At 44.6% G+C, this 20,407-nt stretch overlaps 1 protein-coding gene across 3 annotated transcripts in view; it reads right to left on the bottom strand.

The window, feature by feature from the left end:
• The window catches only part of Glipr1 (GLI pathogenesis related 1), a 28,894-nt gene extending 14,047 nt beyond the window's left edge, over nucleotides 1-14,847 (bottom strand). Inside the window, exons 1-3 of one of the 3 annotated variants that reach the window (XM_028873067.2) lie at nucleotides 14,685-14,847; nucleotides 3,316-3,713; nucleotides 1,466-1,705 (exon numbers count right to left, since the gene is read on the bottom strand). In XM_028873067.2, the coding sequence (XP_028728900.1) occupies nucleotides 1,466-1,705; nucleotides 3,316-3,489 (414 nt within the window). In that variant the 5' untranslated portion in view covers nucleotides 3,490-3,713; nucleotides 14,685-14,847. Of the gene's footprint in view, nucleotides 1-1,465; nucleotides 1,706-3,315; nucleotides 3,714-4,190; nucleotides 4,213-13,534; nucleotides 13,623-14,684 lie in introns of those variants that run through there. The other 2 variants (XM_037196772.1, XM_037196773.1) reach the window with 2 other exon arrangements.
• Between the last annotated feature and the right edge of the window lie 5,560 nt (nucleotides 14,848-20,407).

The raw sequence follows: 20,407 nt of genomic DNA, 5'->3' as shown, positions 1-20,407 counted from the left end.
CGCGTACCAGCTGTCATTGGGTAACACATGGAAACAACTTGATTTTCAAAAAGAACAGGGTAAGTAGACATTACAATCCCCACTTTAGGTAACTGTCCAGCAGGAAGCTGAAGTGACTGAATTGTCCTGAAACCCCCACCAAGGTCCCTTCAAAGAATGAAACAGGAATTATAGTCAAGATATATCAGTATCCTCTTCCAACATGATTTATTAGAAAACTAGATCCTGGGCTCTAATCTTTGCTCAGTACTTACCAACAAGTGTTGGTCCAGATTTCTCCACAGCACACTCTGAAATATTAACTTATATGCTGATCCTTGATGGGCTTACAATCTCAGAGGTGTGAGTAAGGAGAAACAGGGGCGGGCAAGGAAGGCAGGATGTGGTTGGAAATGGTTTCTGGCTCTCAGGCTAGCTCCCTCTGATTTTGGGGGACACATGTGTGCAGCTTTGGGAGATGTGCATGGCTAGTGCAATTCAGAGAAACTGACACCAGCCATATGAGCGAAGAGGACACAGAAACTATACCACCAAGCCAATGTTCCACACTGCAAGAGGTGTGGCACTTGGTTCTTGAACATGGAATTTGTCAAATGAAAAAATAAAGACTTTAGGATAAATTAACCAGGTATAGAAGGTGTACAATGCATAGGAATAAGCCTGTTACTTTGAATTTTAAAGAGCTGAGCATGAAAATATGTGGCACTCAGAAGACAGTTCACTTTATAACAGACTTGTTAGCCATACTTGTAACTCCCTCATCCCTGGGAGTCAGAACAAGAGGAGAGATTCAAGTTCATGTCACACAGACTTGAGACAGCAAAAATGTCCCTCAATTTTTAAGTTTCCCCTTTACATCCAGGAAAAAAAAGGAGGGCTAATACTTAGAACATGAGAAAATTAATTTGATATCATATCTATCTCTCATACAGATATGAGACCACATTTTGTGGCCCTAACCTCTTCAATAGACTGCCATGTTCCATCCTCCCTGCAGAAGGAAGACCTCATCATGGGAGAATGTTCAGAAATTCCCGAGTTTGGGAGTTCTTGACAGCCATTTTGTAAGTGAGCACAGTGTTTACCTTTCTAAGCCAAAAGGCTCATTCGGTTCCTACCACAAACACAGAGGGGAGGTTCTGCCATCCATATATCAACCACACATCAACAAATTAAGAGAGTTTACGATGTTTCCCTAAAGCCACTTAGCTAGTGAGAAGAGGGTTCCAATTCACTTCTCAGATACATCGCAAGGCTTTAAGTAATATAACGTATGCAGATTATCTCATAATGAGTATTACTGCCTAGACGGATGGCTCCTGTATGACTTTATCCATGTAACTAGCTTCTCCAAGTATGTTTTCCTCTCATATTTATAACCATACTAGCTCACTATATATTTCTTCAATACCACGTTCAGTTCTCTCTTCACCTTTGAAAAGGTGATTCCAGGGGAAGTATTTACCTGAGTGTAATGGCCGCAGACTTTTGTGCATCTCATAGTGCTGAAGTCATAGTACTCGATTTCATTGTACCAGTCCGAGATGGCTGCAGAAGCCGAAAAGAGGAATAAAGATCCAGTCCAGATATTTTCCCCCACTACGGTGAAGTTTGGGTGCAGCCGTGATTTCAGCTGTGGGTTGTGTGCAAATCGACACGATTTTGCCCACGCTTTTGCAATCCGGGCTAGTGCTGGGTCCCAAGACTGAAAAATAAACAGCATAAAAGTCAAGAAAGAAATCTCTTCCTCAAAACTGTAACAACTCAAGGCTTTCCTCCTGTTCATTCAGATCTGTAGACCAGTGGGGACTGGCTTACTACTTACTGTACTACCAGATTCCAGTTCCTTCTGGAGTGGGAGCCCAAGGGGCAAGTGAGGTGGGATGACAGGAACTGAGGAGGAGCCACAGCCTATAATGCTAACTACTTAGTCTCAACCTGCTAGGGAGGGCAAGAATACGAAGCCATCGGGTCAGAGAATAGGACTAGGAGAGGAGAGGCAGAAACATCTCTGGCTGTAGGTGATAGAGACTTATCACGAGAAGCCCTAAGAGGTGGACAAGTCCAGTGAAGCAGCAGGGGAAATAAAGATCAGCAGGCAACACAGGGCAGCTTCAGGGCAATAGAGATCAGCATGTAACACGTGGTTGCTTCTGTATAAAGCAGTGAACATGCTTACACACACACACACACACACACACACACACACACACACACACACACCTCCAGAATAGCTCCATTCTCATAGTCCTCCAACAATAACATACGTAGGAATAAACCTTACCAAGGGGGTGAATTACCTCTCCAGTGAAAACCAAACACTGAAGAGAATACCAGAGCAGCGGTTCTCAACCTGTGGGTTGAGACCCCTTTGGGGGATGAACGACCCTTCACAGGGCTTGCATATCAAGATATCCCGCATATCAGATATTTACATTATGATTCATGGCACTAGCAAAATTACAGTTATGAAGTAGCAACAAAAATAATCTTATGGGGCTGGGCAGTGGTGGCGCACACCTTTAATCCCAGCACTCGGAAGGCAGAGCCCCGTGGATCTCTGTGAGTTTGAGGCCAACCTGGTCTACAGAGCGAGATCCAGGAAAGGCACCAAAACTACACAGAGAAACCCTGTCTCTAAAAAACCAAAACCCCAAATAGTAGTAGTAGTAGTAGTAGTAGTAGTAGTAGTAGTAGTAGTGGTAGTAGTAGTAATAATAATTTGATGGTTGTGAGTCACCCTGACATGAAGAAGTGTATTAAAGGGTCACAGCATTAGAAAGGTTGAGAACCACTGCCCTAGAGAATGGGAAGGCTGTTCATGCTCATGGAGTAGGGTATTTTCAAACAACAGTACAGCTGAAAGATGTTTACAGATTTACTTTGCTACTAATGCTTTCTCCTTAAAGCTAGGGAAAAAAAAAAACAGAAAATGAACACAGAAACACAAAAGACTCCCTATGCCAAAGGATGTCTGAGCAAAAATAACAGTGCTAGAATAATTGTCAATCTGGACTTCAAAAATATAAAGTGCGGTCAGAAAGGAGACGAACAGAGGAGGGCGCTAGACAAATGATGCCGGGGAAACTGGATATGCATGCACACACAGAAGCACGAAACCGAATCATGGCTGTAGCATTGCTTAAGACAGAGCCCGGGAAAGGCTTCACCGTGTGGGTTCTGATCACACACACACAGTCATTACAAGCAAAACAAAACAAAAACCGTTCAGGATGACTCAGAATGCACATCCAGCCTAATGCAGGCAAGCTGCTTCTGACTGACATGCGCTACAAGTTCTGCTGGTGCACTCACCATGTACAGCATATTCCTGGCTTTTGGATTCACCTTTGACCGGAACTGGTTGTGAATTTGAACACATTTTTTGATGAAATCCTCATCTGCTATGTCTGGCAAAGTACTTGCTGTATATGAAGCACTAGAAACGGAAGAAACCATCCAGGCCATCACAACAAGGAGGGCCTGCATGATCGATCCCTCTGGCTGCAGATGGACCTAGAACACAAGAACCCCGGCGTTTTGACAGGACGCTTGGTTCTCTCAGCTTTCAGACTTTTTTCTTCTTCCTGTGCTGGAAGTTGAACCCAGGGTCGCTTGTGCTAGGCATGGGCTCTGCCACTGCACCAGATCTTCAGCCCTCTGCTTCTTTATGGCCAACTTCGCAAAGCGCAGTCAATGTCAGCTTGAGAAGCCTGAAAGCAGAACGTGAAGTTGTTATGAAACTTCCACACTGGGTTTCTCCATATATGGCTTGCAGCTCATTTTGCTCTTAACCCTGTCTCGTCAGAGCCTCTCGATGACACAGTAGCTAGAGAACACAGATTGCTAGGCTTTGAGATGGGAGATGGGAGATAGTCCCAAAGGAATTCCTGTGGTCTTCAGAAATAAGTCCTGTATTAGTCAGGCCTCTCTCAAGGAACAGACATGACAGAAGGCATGTATTAAAAGGGGATTTATTAAGACTGGCTTAGAGGATGTGGCCTGAGGGGTCCCACAATGGTTGTCTCTTGCCAGTAAGCCTGAGAATCTGGTAGTTGTTCAGTCTCGGAGGCAGGATGTCTCAGCAGTCAAATTCTGGAGCTGGAGCCCTGGAGTATTCCCTTCTGTCTGCAATCTTGAAGAGGCTGAGTTTAACATCAACCACAGCCACAGGAAATGAGAGAACTTACCAGTGAGATGGTGGCCAAGTAGGCAAAAAGCAACTTTCTTCCAGGTCCTTTTATGTAAGCTGCTATGAGAAGGCGTGGCTCAGGTTTAGGATGACTTGTCCTACTTCAACTGATCAGATTAAAAAAATCCCACCCCGGAGTGCCCAGCTGCTTGGGCTTTTGTTGATTCCAGATGGAGTCAATTTGTCAGCCAAGATGACCATCTCACCTCTCCACCAAGAGGCTTGCAAATGTTTTTGTAAAACCTTTTTGTTGGACTCCTGTGTGCAAACTGTGGTGGGAATACAATGGTCCCTGCTTTTTCAGTGAGTGTCTGAATGAGAGCTCTGTACAGACTACTTTCCTACACATAATGGTAAAGTTGAAGTTACAGCTTACGCACAGTCAGAGATAACACTAATAATAATCAACTTAATCAAGGGTATTTACTGATAAACTTGCCAAAATCACCACTATATGCAGGGGGGACATTGTTAAGTAAAATAAAGGTTTCTAGGACATGGACAGCAATACCTAAAGTTTATCTGAAAAAGTTAACTGTTATTAAGTTATTAAGTGACCAGTGACCAAAACCACACTATATTCTGAACAAAGGTGGGGTGACTTTCAGTACAGAATAATTTGCCGAGGCACAAAATTTCACCACATTCTTCAGAACAGTACACAACTTAAAACCTATGAATTGTTTGATTCTAGAATATTCTATGTAATATTTTTAGATGGTGGTTGACCATGAGTGACTGAAGCGGGAGGGGACTATTGTGTCTGGTTAGCATCATGACTTTATGCAAAATTCAAAGGTGGAATTGTGAGATGTACACACCCAGGCATGCTTGGTGAAGGGGGGAGGGAAAAGGGTGTGGTGGGGTGTTTTAGTTTCTTTTCTGTTTCTGACCAGCAACTGGCTGTGAGACCTTGAACAGCTTAGCATACTCTAAGTTCTTAGAAACCTGGGAAGATCAAACAGACCTCAATTCAATACATTAAACTCCCGCTGTGTGTATTAGGGTTAATGATATAAAAAGCTGCTAAAAACAATTACGAGTTTGACCATGAAAGGAGCTATGAGATGAGGTTAAGAGCAATTACAGTACAGGCTGTTGACCTGAACGGGATGCACAGAAAGGTCTGGGGTCAACAGGAGAGGATACATGAGAAGGGCAGTGATAACAGCTTTCACTTAGCACACTGGTTCTCAGCCTTCCTAACGCTGCAACCCTTTAGTACAGCTCCTCATGTTGTGAACCCCCAACCATAAAATCATTTTCATTGCTACACCAGAACTGTAATTTTGATACCTGTTATGAATCACAATGTAAATATTTTTGGAGACAGAGGGTTGCCAAGGGGGTCACGACCCACAGGTTGAGAACCACTGATCTAGCAAAAGTTCCGCCCCCCCCCCTTTTCTGAGTCTAGATTCAGATAGGAGAGGATTAAGTAAAAGACCGGACACTTACAGCAGCATTGCTATTGCTACCTAAGCAAATGGCCTTGCTAGACATGTATAATCAATCTCAAATTCTGTCTAGGATATGGTTTCTGGTAGTGTTCCACTCTATCAGTAAAGACTAAGCATTTTCTTGGCTGAGGCACAGAAGCAACGTTTGGATAGCTGTGCTAATCATTAGCAGTGAGTAGGCTCTTCCTTGTAGCTTACTTTCCATTCTCCGGGTCTGTTAGCTACACTGTCTGAGTTTTGAACACAGAACAAGAAACATAACCCTCCACGTGAGCAAATTTAGTGGTTGCTTGAGCACCACACGCACACACGCACATGCACACGCGAGTGAACATTATCACCTTGAAATTGGCCCTAGTTTTCTTTCCGTTAATGTGATCAAACATGGGTCGGCACAACTTGGCGGGAGGGAAAGGGTTCATAACTCCACACCACACCCAATCAGTGAGGGAAGTTGGGGCAGGAACTCGAGCGCTAACCTGGAGGCAGGGACCGAAGCAGAAACTGAGAAGAACTACTGCTTACAGGCTTGCTCAGCTCACTTTCCTACGGTCCCCAGGACCATCTGCCTAGGGGTTGGCACCGCCCTCAGTGGGCTGAACCCTCCCATGTCAATTATGAATCAAAAATATGCCCCACGGACTTGCCAACAGGCCGGTCTGGTGGGTGCAGTTCTTTACCCGAGGTTCCCTTCCCTGGTGACCCCCGTTTGTGTCAAAGTTAACAAAAACCGAGCGAGCACAATACCCAAATGATCAGTTGGCGTTTTCTCCAGTCTCCTAGAACTAATCTCCAAAAAGGAAAGTGCCATCCGAGGCCATTTTCTTTGTTACTATTCAGAGCAATTTAACCCCCTGAGCGCCCCCCCCCCTTCTCTAGCCACATTGCATTTCTGCAGCCGAAGCAGAAGTGGTTTACCACAGAACAGCGGAAATGAGCGCTTGCAGTTCTCGGAAGATTTACGGGGTTGTGGGGGGGTACGAAGCGGGTGGGGGGTGGGGGTCAGGTTTCCTCCACTACTTGACTTCAGTCTTTTGCCACAGTGCCGTTTCAGCAAATTTATTTATTTATTTATTTTTGGTTTTTTCGAGACAGGGTTTCTCTGTGTAGTTTTGATGCCTGCCCTGGATCTCACTCTGTGTAGCCCAGGCTGGCCTCGAACTCACAGAGATCCGCCTGGCTCTGCCTCCTGAGTGCTGGGATTAAAGGCATGCGCCACCACCGCCTGCCTGGCTTTCAGCAAATTCTATTTCAGGTTTTCAGTATTTTTATTTTTAACAGTGCATATATACTACATTCTGTAATAAGAAAACACTATTTTTGGAGTCATACCCACATTAACACACAGATAAACCTGTACACAGATAAAAGGATCCTGGTACCCCCTGTATCATGACTGTCCCCACATGAGAGGGTAGGGGAGAAATGACATTGGACCCACTATATCCTTACCCTTTCTAATTAGATTCTGGAAACACCTAGGCTTGGAAAGCCTCCAGCATGCTGGTTCTCAACCTATGGGTCATGACCCCCCAGTCAGCTGACCCTTTCACAGGGGTCACCTAAAACCATCAGAACACGCACGTACGTTTACATTATGATTCATAACAGTAGCAAAATTAGTTATGAAGCAGCAATAAAAATAATTATGTGGTTGGGGTCACCACAATATGAGGAGCAGTATTCAAGGGCTGCGGCATTAGGAAGACTGAGAACCACTGTCCTAGAGACTTTCCTTTAATAAGCACCATTTCAAGTTAGGTAGTTCATCTTTATAGCCAGGAATTCTGGCTTTGGGGCTTCCCCGTTTGATCCAACATCTTACTCTCTAGCCTAGGCTGTCCTCAACTTTGTGATCCTCTGGCCTCAGCCTCTCGAGTGCCGATATTATAGAAGTGAGCTAGCACACCTGGCCTCTAATGTTTGTTTTGAGACAGAGTCTCTCTAGTTTGTAGCCCAGGTTGCCCTGGAACTTACTAAACAGACCAAGCTGGTGTCGAACTCACAGAGTTCCACCCACCTCTACCTCCCTAGTACTGGGATTAAAGGTATGAGTTACCATACCCAGCAAGATTCTCTCACATACTGCTGTTCTTTCAGTCATGTGTGTATGTACATTTGAACACACATCTGTGTGTTTTAAAGAAATACCATCTGCACATTCAGAGATTTCATTGAGGCCATAATTTTATGTATATTGTATCATTTTTCCATAGTCACGGTTTCATAAGAATGCTTTTGGATATTGTAACTCTTCATAAATACTTCAGGAGCTGTATTTTCTACAAATGAATAATTTGCATACTATAACATATATACATACATATGAATATTCAGATTTTTTTCCACAAATAATGCTGTGGAAATCTTTATATAGAAAGAATCATGTGCAATTACCTTTAGAACTTATGCTAATTTATATTATCATTAGTATGTGCCTATCAGGATGACTTAAGATATATATATATATATATATATATATATATATATGTATATATGGTTTTTCATATTGTAAGATAACACTAGAGAGATAATAATGTAAGAGGCCAGAATAACTTTTATTTTGGAACTACTAGATAAAAAGAAATTTCAGTATACAACTGGACTCAATTTCCAATATAATAAAGACACCTGAGGAGTTACAGTTATCAAGTAGAAGACATCAAGGGGATGGCAGATTTCTGTTAAGACTGAGTTAATGTTGCTGATGTCAAGATTGAAAGTTCAGATATCAAGACAGGAGAGATGATATGCTCGCAAAACTGCCATAAAAGCATTTTTGCTAAAGCTGATCTAGCAAGTCTAAGGGCAAAGGGCAAGACCTAGCACAGATGGGTGCTTAGCCTGTCCTGGCCAGTTCAGTCAAGTTTTGTCAACACTCAGTACCTCCCCTTTCCTCCTCTTGCATGCTAGACTCTAGCTTATCACTTCCTAACTTGAGCTGATCTTGGGGTACAGTTTTTCCAAAGATGGATCTGACCTGGAACCTCCACATTTGCCCTTTGATTTGTGGTGTTATATACTAAGGAAAAGAGCTCCCCAGTCAACCTGACGAGTGCCAAGATCAACTGTGCTCACACCAGAACACAGCAGTGGCTTCAAAGAAGGAATCTGAAGTAATTGCACCAGCCAGGTTTTTTATTGCTGTGACAAGATTCCCAGGAAGACACCTCATAGAAGAGATTTTAGTTTAGGGCTTCAGTCCCTCGTTTCTAGGCCAGGGTAAGGTGGTGCATGTGCAGAGAACAGTGCCTCCTACTGCATGACTGTGGGAAGCAGAAAGCCGGGGGTGGGGAGGTGGGGGGGGGTGGGGGGGTGTCAGGGGACAAAATGCATCTTTCCCGGGCATGGCTCTAATGACTTCCTTCCTTCAGCTAGGCCCCATTTCCTACTTTTCATACTCCCCAATAATTTCTTATGAACTAATAAGTTTCCCAAAACCAATCAATTGCCTATCACACCCTAATTCATGAGCCCAAGGAGACCTTTTTCAAACTATGATAATGCTGAGAGTGAATATCATGCACACCTACACACTCAAACATGGCTATAGTTACGGCAAATATATTTTTAAACTTTCCATAGCACTGGTATGTTTCAGGTATTTAAAAAGGGGCTCATATTCTCACTTCTACATGTATGCTTTGAAGCTGAAATGCGAGTAACTAGGTTTCACATAAACATCGGAGGTTTCCTGCCTCTGTAAGAAGAGAATCTGCCTGTGTGCTCTGTCAAGCTTCTCCAGTGACATCTACTGGGGAAGACTTATGCCTCGGCAGTTATATTACTACCAAATTCTTAGCAGCCGAGAAGACCACTGCACAGATGGAGAACTACAGAGAAATCAGCTCTCCAGTGGACAGGCTGTGAGCTGTTGTGGTTACCGTGGTAACACAACTTCCTCTTTCTCTTGAACTGTTTAGCTACACACTCATATCTTTTCAGCTCTTTGGGTTTGGCTTTACCTAAGACTAAGGAAGACTAACAGGTTTATGATAGAATATTCCACTGACTTAAAAGATGGGACAGCCATCTCCTGCCAGGTCATTCACTCATTACCAGCGGCCTTGTATTTTTCATGACACTATTGCCTGACATAGTCTATTAATGTTTGCTTCCTTATTACCCTGGAATCATATAGGTACATTATATTTTCAAAATGTTTACCTATTTTTATTTTACTTTCTTGAGATAAGCTGGTCTTGAACATGCTATGGAGCCCAGGATGACTTTGAGCTCTTGATCCCCCTGTCTCCTCCTCTAAGTGCTGGCATTTCAGGAACTCACCAACCATACCCCATGATAGGTACATTTTGGATGAGGAATCCAAGGGCAGGAGAACTAGGCCAAGTTCACACAGAAAATGGAAGAAAGGAAGTAAACCCAAGCTGTCTCTTTTCATAGTAGCAATGGCTTTCGGACCTTGGTACCAACACAGTTACTGGTGGTTTTACTCTGTTCTTCTCAGTGTTTCTGGGCTGTGGCATAGGAAAGCTATTACTTGACATCTCTGGCTTATTTTCCCCTAATGGTATCTCCTCCCTGCTAAAGATAGGCTGAATCATGTAATCTCATTTCCTGTATCTTGGGCTGTTGACATCCAAATCTTCCTGTTTCCTACTGCGGCTTCCAGACTGCCACTACCAGGCCTTCCCTGGGAGTGTTTTGGATATGTGAAATCCATATTATACCACATTCTATACTAACACCATCATCTGAAGATCTCTTTTATAATCCCGAGACACTAGAGCCAACAGTGCCTGCAGAAATCCCCACAGCCTGATGAGAGCCTCCACACACATGCTCACAGGTGCATGCACACCATATGCAAACACACACAGCCATAAATACACATGAATGTGCACGCTCACACATAGACATACATACACAGAGGGCTGGAGACATGGCTAGGTGGTTAAGAGTACTGGGTGTTCTTTTAGAGGACCTGGGTTCAGTTCCCAGCACCCACACGGCAGCTCACACTACTGTCTGTAACCCAGTTCCAGGGCATCTAATATTCTGTTCTGGCCTCCTTGGCAGTAGGCACACATGTGGTACACATAGATACATGCAAGCAAAATAGCCAAATGCATTAAATGAAAACAAATTTAGAAACAGGAAATGAAGACAGAACAACAGAATCCTGGGGTATTTGATATACTCTGAGTTCCCATTCCTGGACTAGATATTGCCATCCTCAGTAGTGTCCCAGGAAACTAGGGCATTATGCTCTGGAACCAGGAAATCTTGCTGAGGGAAGAAGGGACTTTGGCTCTAGTGATCTCCTTTCAAACGCAACTGTCCTGAGCTTTCCTAGTGAAGATCCCTCCAGTTAAGGCCAGTTTTTCTCTATTCCCAATAACTAAAAGGGAGCAATCCCTTAAACACATTATATCAGGCCAGCATGACCCTCTTACTGAAGGCAGAGAAATTCACAAGAGAAAGCTATAGACCAGTGGTTCTCAGCATTCCTAATGCTGTGATGCTTTAATACAGTTCCTCATGTTGTGCTGACCTCCAACCATAAAATTATTTTCATTGCTACTTCATAACTGTAATTTTGCTACAGTTATATAAAATATCTGTGTTTTTCAATAGTCTTAGGTGACCCCTGTGAAAGGGTTGTTTGTCTCCCCAAAGGGTTGTGACCTGTAGGTGGAGTACTGTTGCAATAGACCAATATCCCTGATAAGAGTCAATGCCAAAATTCTTAGCCTCATTATTATCAGATCAAATTCAGTAAAATATCAAAAAGGAATACAACATGATCGAGTTGGTTTCATTTTAGGGATGCAAGAATGACTTAACACAGTACAGGGTATCAACTGACTGGACACAATCCAGTCTCAATAGACACAGACAAGGGGTTTGCTAAAATCCAACATTCCTTCGTGATAAAATCCATGAGCAAATTAGATGAAGAAAGACCATACCTCAACATAATAAAAGCTATATATAATAAATGCATAGTCAAAATTGTACTGAGTGTATGTTGCGGGGGTGGGGTGGAGTGGGGGAGAATTGAAATATATACTAATTATTTTTAAAAAGCTGTCACTTGCTTCTTCAGAGCTCCTAGGACATGCCATATTAAACTGCTAACATGCATGATTGACTTTAGAAGGGTTGCATAGGAAGTTAAACCCAGGGCGTACTTGAGACACAAACAAGACCGTCTTCAAAGCACAGGCTGGTCCATTTTCAGTTTCACTCTTTGGAAGTTGTTTTCAAGGGGAGAAAAAGTGTGTTAGTTGTACAAAAATTTATTCACTGTGGCTAAATGACAAGGCATTTTTCTCAGTACGGAAGTCCGAAGACTGCCAAGGGCAATCCAGAACCAGTAAAGCGGGAATATGATACCAGCAGCGCTTTAAGCTCTCTGAGTATCCTTGCTTATCATCGGCATGTGGCCTTTCTGCTCATGCTTTTTTTTTTTTATCCCAGGGTCACCTGACTCACTGCAGACATACAAAAGGAAAGAATGCTACTTATCAGAGTAGGGATACAACAGAGCCAGTTTCCAGAACAGTTATACAGAGAGACGCCAACATCCCGAGCTAAACCCCATTGTACGGGGTTGAGTTATGATCCTCTGTCTGTTCCTGCGATAAACACTATGACCAAGAAGCAATTTGGGTATGAAAGCGCTGTTTTCGTCATACAGCTTACACTTTATCACCCGGAGATGACAAAGTATAAACCTGGAGACCCCCAATTGAAGCAGAGATCAGAGAGAAATGTTGCTTACTACTGTCTCGCTCAGCTTGCGTTCTTACCTAACCCTGAAACACCTGCCAAGGGGTGGGTGGGAACGACCACGTCAATCATTATCAGGAAAACACCTCCTCAGGCATGCACACAGGCAAATCTGATGGATGGAGGCAATTCCTCAGCTGAGGGTTCCTCTTTTGACGACGTGTCTCTAATTTGTGTCAACTGGATAAAACTAACCGGCACAACTTCCAAAATGTTGAGATTCTCATCTCTTCTAATGAAGGAAGATGAGGTCCTTGCAGGCGCAATGGAGTTAAAAGGAGGCTATTGAGGTTGCTTTACCCAGTATAACTGCTCTCCTTGGGAGTACAGAGAGAGAGAGAGACAGAGACAGAGAAGGAGAGAGAGACACACAGAGAAAGCAACAGAGACAAAGAAACAAGAGATGAGACAGAGACCGTGAGACAGTGAGGAGGAGGAGAGCCATAGGGAAACAGACACGGGAGGAAGGGGTCACAGGAAGATGGAGACAGAGAATGGGCTTGTTTGCCGTGAGGCAAGTAGTTCCTGGGGCCAGCAGCAGCTGGCACAGTGCAGGGAGCATCCTCTTTGAGGCTCTGGGAGGAGCAGAGTCTGGCCAAGACCTTGACTTTAGGGTTCTAGCCTCCAGACATGAGAGCTAGACTAACACTTGCTAGTCATCTAGTTTGTTGAACTTTGCTACCTTCATTCTAGTAAACACTGTACCTAGTTCTGATTTGGAGAGTGGGGGTAATACTTATGGCAGAATGGAGAAGATGAGATCAAAGCACCGGATCTACTTAGAGAAAAGGTTTTCTTGGGTTCCACTCAGGACTCAGGGAGGTAAACACACACACACAAAGACCAAAGAAACAAACAAACAAACAAAAAAAACCCAAGTCCCAAGACAGCACTGTTGTCCTTTTTTAAATGGCTGCTGCCTTTTAAGCACAGCTGTCTGAATCAGCAGCTGCAACTCCACAGCTACCAGCGGAGGATTGGCCTCAAGGGCTCCCTCCGGCTCCAGCTCTTGCAAAGCTACAAAGGGACCTTAACTAAACCTCTGTCCCTCTGAAGACCTCACAATTGATCCAAAGGTTAAAGTGGAATTCTGCTCTTCAGAGAGGCTGAAGAGCAAGTAGCTCACCTCCTCTCCTTGCTCGAGTCCTCCAAATACAGCTCCGCGCTTCTCCTGGCCCTCCTTATAAACCCTTTCTCACCTGGCTCTCCCCTACCACTTCCTGTCAGCTAGTTGCTGACTCGGACTCAGCCCAGGTTCATTTTATTTAATCCAACACATCTTTGCATCGTTAAGCAAACGTTCCAGAGCATAAACAAAAGCAACACATCTTGAAATAAATATTCTACAACACATTACTCTACCTCTATGACAGAATCAGAAGCAGAGGTACAGAAATCATTGTTAGTCCAGTGTTGGGGTTTTATGATGAGACAGCGTTTTCTCATTTACCTGCAAAAATATTTTCTTGCCTTTAAGTTACATAAATTGTTTGACAGATGAGATCACATTAAAACTGAAGTTATAGTCTACTTTTAAAAGGTTATTTAATAAGTGTTAGATGCTTAAAATGATTGATTTTCAGGTTTTTTTTAGGATATCAAGTTTAGTATTAAAATAGAAGAGGAATTCTTATGCAATGGCCACTTCAATGCTAACATATCAATTGGTGCCATCAAACACTTAAATCCTAATAATTATATGTAACAAAAAGTCATACAACTGTTTAAGATATTGTCCTGGCTCAAATGCACGACCGCATGATGTCAAGGGGAGCAGGGGAGAACTTCAAAGTGTCTGGGAAAAGGACTTGAAGAAACAGAGCACCAAAATCAGCACCAACAGCCGTGAAAGAAAAGAGGTTCCTGGCAGAGAAAATACTGTTTGCACATCGGGGAGACGGCAGAAGGAAGTGACAGTTGGGGGGGGGGGGTCAGTGGTGGAGCACTTTGCTTACCAGGCTGGGTTTGACAGTACAGAATAAATAAGGAGCCAATTCCCTGAACCGGGAAGCTGCACTGAGTCTCGCCGATTTTCCCTGCTTACAATAGGGATTAACTACAATACCAAATATAATGATTTTTGTTGAAGGTCAACAGGGAGACTTCTGGCTTGTGTTTTTTCATCTGCCCTTGGAAGTTACTACTTCTTCCTAAAAAGAAAGGAGCTGAACAGACCGAGAAGTCAGCAGCTCTTTTGGGATCCACGAAAAGAACTGAGGACAGGGCCAGCAGGTTGGTCTCAAAGAGACAAGCAAATGGAGGGACTGAAAACTTACCAGAGAGTAGAGAGAGCAGCCACAGGGTGAGAAATCTGTAACAGGAACTGATGAGTTGGTAGAGGCTCTAGGTGACTAAACCACCAGCCTGCAGGAGATTGGGCCTGTCATTAGTTAGTCATAGACTGGGAGAGGCTGACTGTCTTCCAGGATGAACTATAAACTACTGGCAGATTCTAGAGGAGGAAGAGCCAAATGTTTTCAGTTGTTTCTACACTGGAACGTGGGTGGAGGATGGGTAAGGACATATGACCAATGGACAGGTCCAGACTCATGATCATAGGGGGACCCTGGATAAACTCAGAGGGTTCCAAAACAGAACAAAATGTCATGAATGTGAGAAAGGGACTTGGAGGGAAATAAAAGACTGAGGTTACCAAGGCAAAAGCAGAAGCTAAAGAAACTGTAGCCAAAAGCTGCTTAGCAACTGCAGAAGCTGGAAGTGACCTGTCAGCTTGCATGAGCACAGTCTCTGAAACGTTTCTATGCCTTCCAGGTATCCTGTCCTTCGGACCCCGAAACTGCTGAGGCTGGTCCCCAGCAGGGAAGAGGAGAGTTGATGTTGGTGCTTGGAGGGAGACAGGAGAGGGTAATGGGGTGTTACCAGAATGCTGTTATAAATATTCATACAATTGTCCAATGAGATAATACAAATTATAGTTCAAACAGACAACCTTCAGGGAACTCAATTAAGGAAGCCCAAGGCCCATGCTTTTCTCGTTTACCTCCAGGAATGCTACCAAGAGCCTCACTGTAAATACCAGAGGAAAATCCCCTGGCTTCTGGGGGAAGGGAGAAGTCCCGTTGAAATGCCCCAGAGTACAATCATTCCACAAGGAATGGCCATTTAATAAAATCTAAACTCCTGCGATCTGCTCAGAAATCAGCAGAACTGAATGAAGAAAAATACCCAATCTGAGGCCCCTTTTTCTGCCCTGTCCTGCCTAAGGGCAAAGGGGAGCTGAGAAACAAATTCACAGTGCAGAGACATCAGTTCATTAAAAAGCGGAGTCTGTATCATAGGGCTACACAGCCATTTTCCCTTCCTCATCGAGGAGCGCTGAAGTGCCCCAAGCAGTATGTGGTGACACTCCCATGTACTTGTTAGAACTCCATGACTGTGGAGAGAAGGAATGCAGAAGAATCAGGGCCCAGATTGTGATGGACTATCTTTAGTCTTCTTAGTAGGGCATTTATATTATCAGCCTCCATGTTGGACTTATAAATATCTTAATTATTAGATGAAATGTTTGTAATGTGTTAATTTAGCAGATGCTGTTTAAGTTCTTGTGGGGGACACAAATGATGTCTACCTCCCATCTGAGATCTCAAGGACATACCAAAGCATCATTCCATGAAAAGTTCACCCTGGGGAACTGATGAGTTTATTGGGCTTTCTTATTGAGCACGGTGTGTGTGTGTGTGTGTGTGTGTGTGTGTGTGTGTGTGTTACTTACTATCGTGTGGGGCTCTCCCCCAAAGCCATCCCAGAACTCTATCCAGTAGAGACGATTTTCCCATCACTGCATTGATGGAACCTTCCCTACCCTAATCTCTTTCCCTGTCCTTCTATAGACTCTAGCCCCTTCCCAGAGGCCTTCTACAGTAAGGGCAAAGTTACATATAGTTTGTGATAGGGAGTGACTGGGTACTAAGGTGAGTCTCCTGATCCTCCTCACTCCTCTATGAGCCGATACAACTCGTCAATGGGCGCAGCTGGGATGATGATCATTATTTGCAAACAGGCACAGCTGAACTCCTCAAGATGGCGGCCGTTTGGTTCAGAGGCCAGTCCTGTACAACATCTCTACCATGTCCTCCTGCTCTTACGTTCTTTCTGCCCTCCACTCCCACAAGGCTCGAAGAGGGTGGTGGCATAGATGTCTGTCCTCTAAATCCAGTGAGGGAACAAACCCTTGTGCGACCTTTCATTTTGCCTTTAATCTCACAGCTGTTAGCAACTTAGGGGCGCGGGCGGTCTCTCTCTCTTACTACAAAACACAGATGAGGAAAAGGATAAACAACAGGAACAGAAAACTTTCCAAATGGCCATAGGCTGCAGTAACAACGATTGTCAACACCAATGTGGAGAAGCATTTTAGCTGGCACATCATTTACCCAATCACAGTGGTCGCTTTGCCACTGAAACCTGTGACATCCCTGGCCACAAACTTTTGCTTCCCTGTACCAGGTACCAGATGTGACTTTCCCCCCTGTGAGGTTGTCCTTAAGCCCAATCAGAAATTTGGGTCTACCCATAAGCACTCATTGCACGATCTGATACACTTTGCCTGGCACGTCCGTTGTGAAGCATCTAGGACCCAAGCTGAACAGGACTTGTAACCTCAATTCCCCCAGCATCCTTAGCAACAGCCAGCTAGCAGGGAGGAGGCACTTTGGTCCAGTCCCAGCTCTGTTTCTCCAAGTCTGGCAGCCAAAGCATGCACTCGCTTTAGCAACGGAGTCTTAACGTTCATTCTGGAATGCAACTAACAACTGTGGCAAAGGCCTCTATTGTTTCAGTGGTCTCTAAAGCCCCTGCAACCAACAACCCCGAGGAAAGTAACCCATTCCTGACACCGAGACACCCAGTGGTTTTACTTACGTGACAGCTGCGGTGATGAAACGCCATGGCCCAAAGTGACCCGAGGAGGAAAGAGTTTATTTTGCTTACACTTCCGTATCACCGTTCATCCTTGAAAGAAGTCAGAGCAGGTCAGCAACCTGGAAGCAGGAGCTGCTTGCAAGCAGCTTCTACGTCTCTCAAGGATCACTCAGCTGCTGCTTTCTTAGAGAACCCAAGACCACCAGTCAAGGGTGTCCCTGCCCACAGTGAGCTGGACCCTCCCACATCAAGCACTAATTAAGAAAATGCCCTACAGCCTGATCTTAGGGAGGTATATTCTCAATTGAGTTTCCCTCTTAGGTGACTCTAGCTTGTGTCAAGTTGACATAAAAACCAACTGGCATACCAATTAATCTCCTCTTGGCTTCTGGGAGCATGTTTTTACCTTTTGGATACTCTAACATTTGTAGGACCAGGCTACAGCCATCTTCCACAATTACCTTCACGGTTATCACTTGTGACTTTCCTAGCCACACCTGGCCACAGCCACACCTGGCCTTTTGCACCATTGTGCCCTAGGTCCCCATGCTTGCTCCTTGCCTGTGCACTTGCCTGGCTCTTAGCCGAATCTCCAGCTCAGTCCAACCAAGTTTAGTGTTACGCTATCCACGTATAAGAAGACCTTCATACGGAGGCTGCTCAGAACAATGACGGCAAGCCCGGAGCCACACCAAAATGAAGAGTGGCAGTGTGGAGATAACCCTTTGGTGAGGCATTTGAATGTCCCTTGGTTCCTGGGAATGTCAGGTCACCACTTCAGGGGAGTAGCTAGGAAGGGTGTCATCCCGAGAGACCCTCCTTTGCAGCGGGTGCGTGGTAGGAATTGCCTGCACCTTTTGGTCACCTTTCCCCTTTACTCTTGGAGTGACTTGCTGGTCTGGCCTTAGAGCCCTCTGTAGGCTGACTAACACAGTGTCCCATTGCCCGCCAGTTTTGTCCCCAAGGCTTCTGGCTAGGTGCAAGTCCAGCCACATCTGTATTCGGAACATATGGAGAGGCACTTTGCCTGGCTCCTCCCCCTCTCAACTTGCTCCTATTGCTTTAGTACCTTGCGAACATTTTATATTTTACATGTAGGCCCACTTCATGCAGGTCCTCTTAGTTCAACTGCCACTGATTTCCTACACTGGTCTCACAACTCTGGTTTAATGTCTTTTTAGTCTCTTGTGAATATAGCCCTGCCTAGGCCTGTTGACTGGCCATCAAACACCACTTCCCAATACCCAATTCCTTTAGTAGCACCTGCCCTTCTATTGTTTCCTGCCCCTGATATTCAGGAGAACCTCAGCAGAGGACAAGCACTAGCCAGTCATACTGGCTTGTATGAGCCAGTTCCCCAGGGATTGATTGCCCTGAGATTGCCTTAGATTGGGAAGCCTTTTCCTCAAGAAGGGATGGTTGGGTTATATTGCTCAACTTTTCTGCTTCTGTGGCATTCAAATGGACCCCTCTGCCAACATGTCCCACAGCCTCACAAGGCAGGTGGCAAGAGGTTCCTCCACTGCTTGTTTGAAAGTCTTCCCCAGCTCCAACAGGTCCTGGCACTGAATATTCTTTTCTTTTTTTTTTTTGTTTTTTTTCGAGACAGGGTTTCTCTGTGTAGCTTTGTGCCTTTCCTGGAACTCACTTGGTAGCCCAGGCTGGCCTCAAACTCACAGAGATCCTCCTGGCTCTGCCTCTCGAGTGCTGGGATTAAGGGCGTGCGCCACCACCGCCCGACAGCACTGAGTATTCTGATTATCGTAATTTCTGGCTCCAGACCACTATGAAGACCTCTGTCAACACACTGGATCATATGCTTTCTCTCTCTCTCTCTGGATTAAAGGTAGGCAGGGCCTGAGGAGAGCCTTTTGTTATTTCTAGGTAACTCCGAGCTTCCTCGGCCACCTGACTCATCCCATGGATTTGGGTGTCCCAGGAGGGGTTCTGTAATTTAGGTCCTCTTCCCCCTTTGGTCCCCCAGCTGTAAAAGACAGTGGGCAAAGCTATCCATTTTTCCTCCATTTTCATCCAATTTTCCTGCAAAGTCAGAGATCAGTAGCTGGGCTTCCAACCTTAGATCCATTTCTGGCTCGAGTTCCCTCCTTACACCTGTCTGTGTTGAACTTATTACACAAAGAAGCATCCAGGCTGCCTGTGCAGCTGCTTGCTGATGTGCTTGCCCGATATACTACTATCAGGGCTCATAATGTCTGCTTTAGAGCTCTGGTTGCTCTCAAAGCATCTCCATACACCCAGGGCAGACCTCATCCATCAGTCATGCATACCACTTCATACCTAGAAGACTGTCACCCTAAGATTTCCCCTACAGACAGCCTCTGCCCAGGTATGCTGACCACAGTGACATTTCTCACTACTCTGCCCTGTTCGTGTCCCAACCACTATCCCAGTAGTCCTACGGGGACAAACCACCGTGTCAAAATTTCTTCTGCAATTATCCTCAAGTCAACTTCATTTTGCGTGTTTATCTCATTCCCCATACTAGGGACAACACCGTTGCTCTTCCCAAACTTAGAATTTCTCAGTTCTAGCCTATCCTGTTGTTTATACCAAGCGTTGCTAAAATTCCTTCCCACAGGTAGACTTAAGCAATGCCTACCCCTTCTCTTAAGGTCTCAAAGACAAACCAAGGTAAAATTCTACCAAAGTTCACTCTGGGGGAACTAATGGGTTTATTGAGCTTACTTACAGAGCATAGGTGAAGGGTTCCTTACCGGAGTGTAAGAACTCTCCCCACCCCTTGGAAAAAGGCCATCACAGAAGCATATCTTCCTTTCTCTCAGCCTGCACACATGCTGGAGCATTCCTTCACATAATCTACTGCAGACACTTGCTAGAGATAATTCAAGGACCAGGGGGCATCTCAGGAGTCTCAAGAGTTTCATGTTGCAGAACAGAATGCACACTACTTTAAGACATGAATCAGGCAGATGTTTATTCCCCAGTACAAATTTCAGGGCAGGCAAGAATACTGTGATTAAAGTGCATTCCTGAACTCAATACCATGGAAGCAGAAGAAAGGTTAATTTTCCCAGGCACTTTTTTTTTTGTTAATCTCATAGGCTCACCAAGGAGATTAACTTGCAATTTGTTTACT

Source organism: Peromyscus leucopus, chromosome 18, assembly GCF_004664715.2.
Source record: "Peromyscus leucopus breed LL Stock chromosome 18, UCI_PerLeu_2.1, whole genome shotgun sequence".
Taxonomy (NCBI): domain Eukaryota; kingdom Metazoa; phylum Chordata; class Mammalia; order Rodentia; family Cricetidae; genus Peromyscus; species Peromyscus leucopus.
This window is presented reverse-complemented; position numbering and strand designations above follow the sequence as displayed.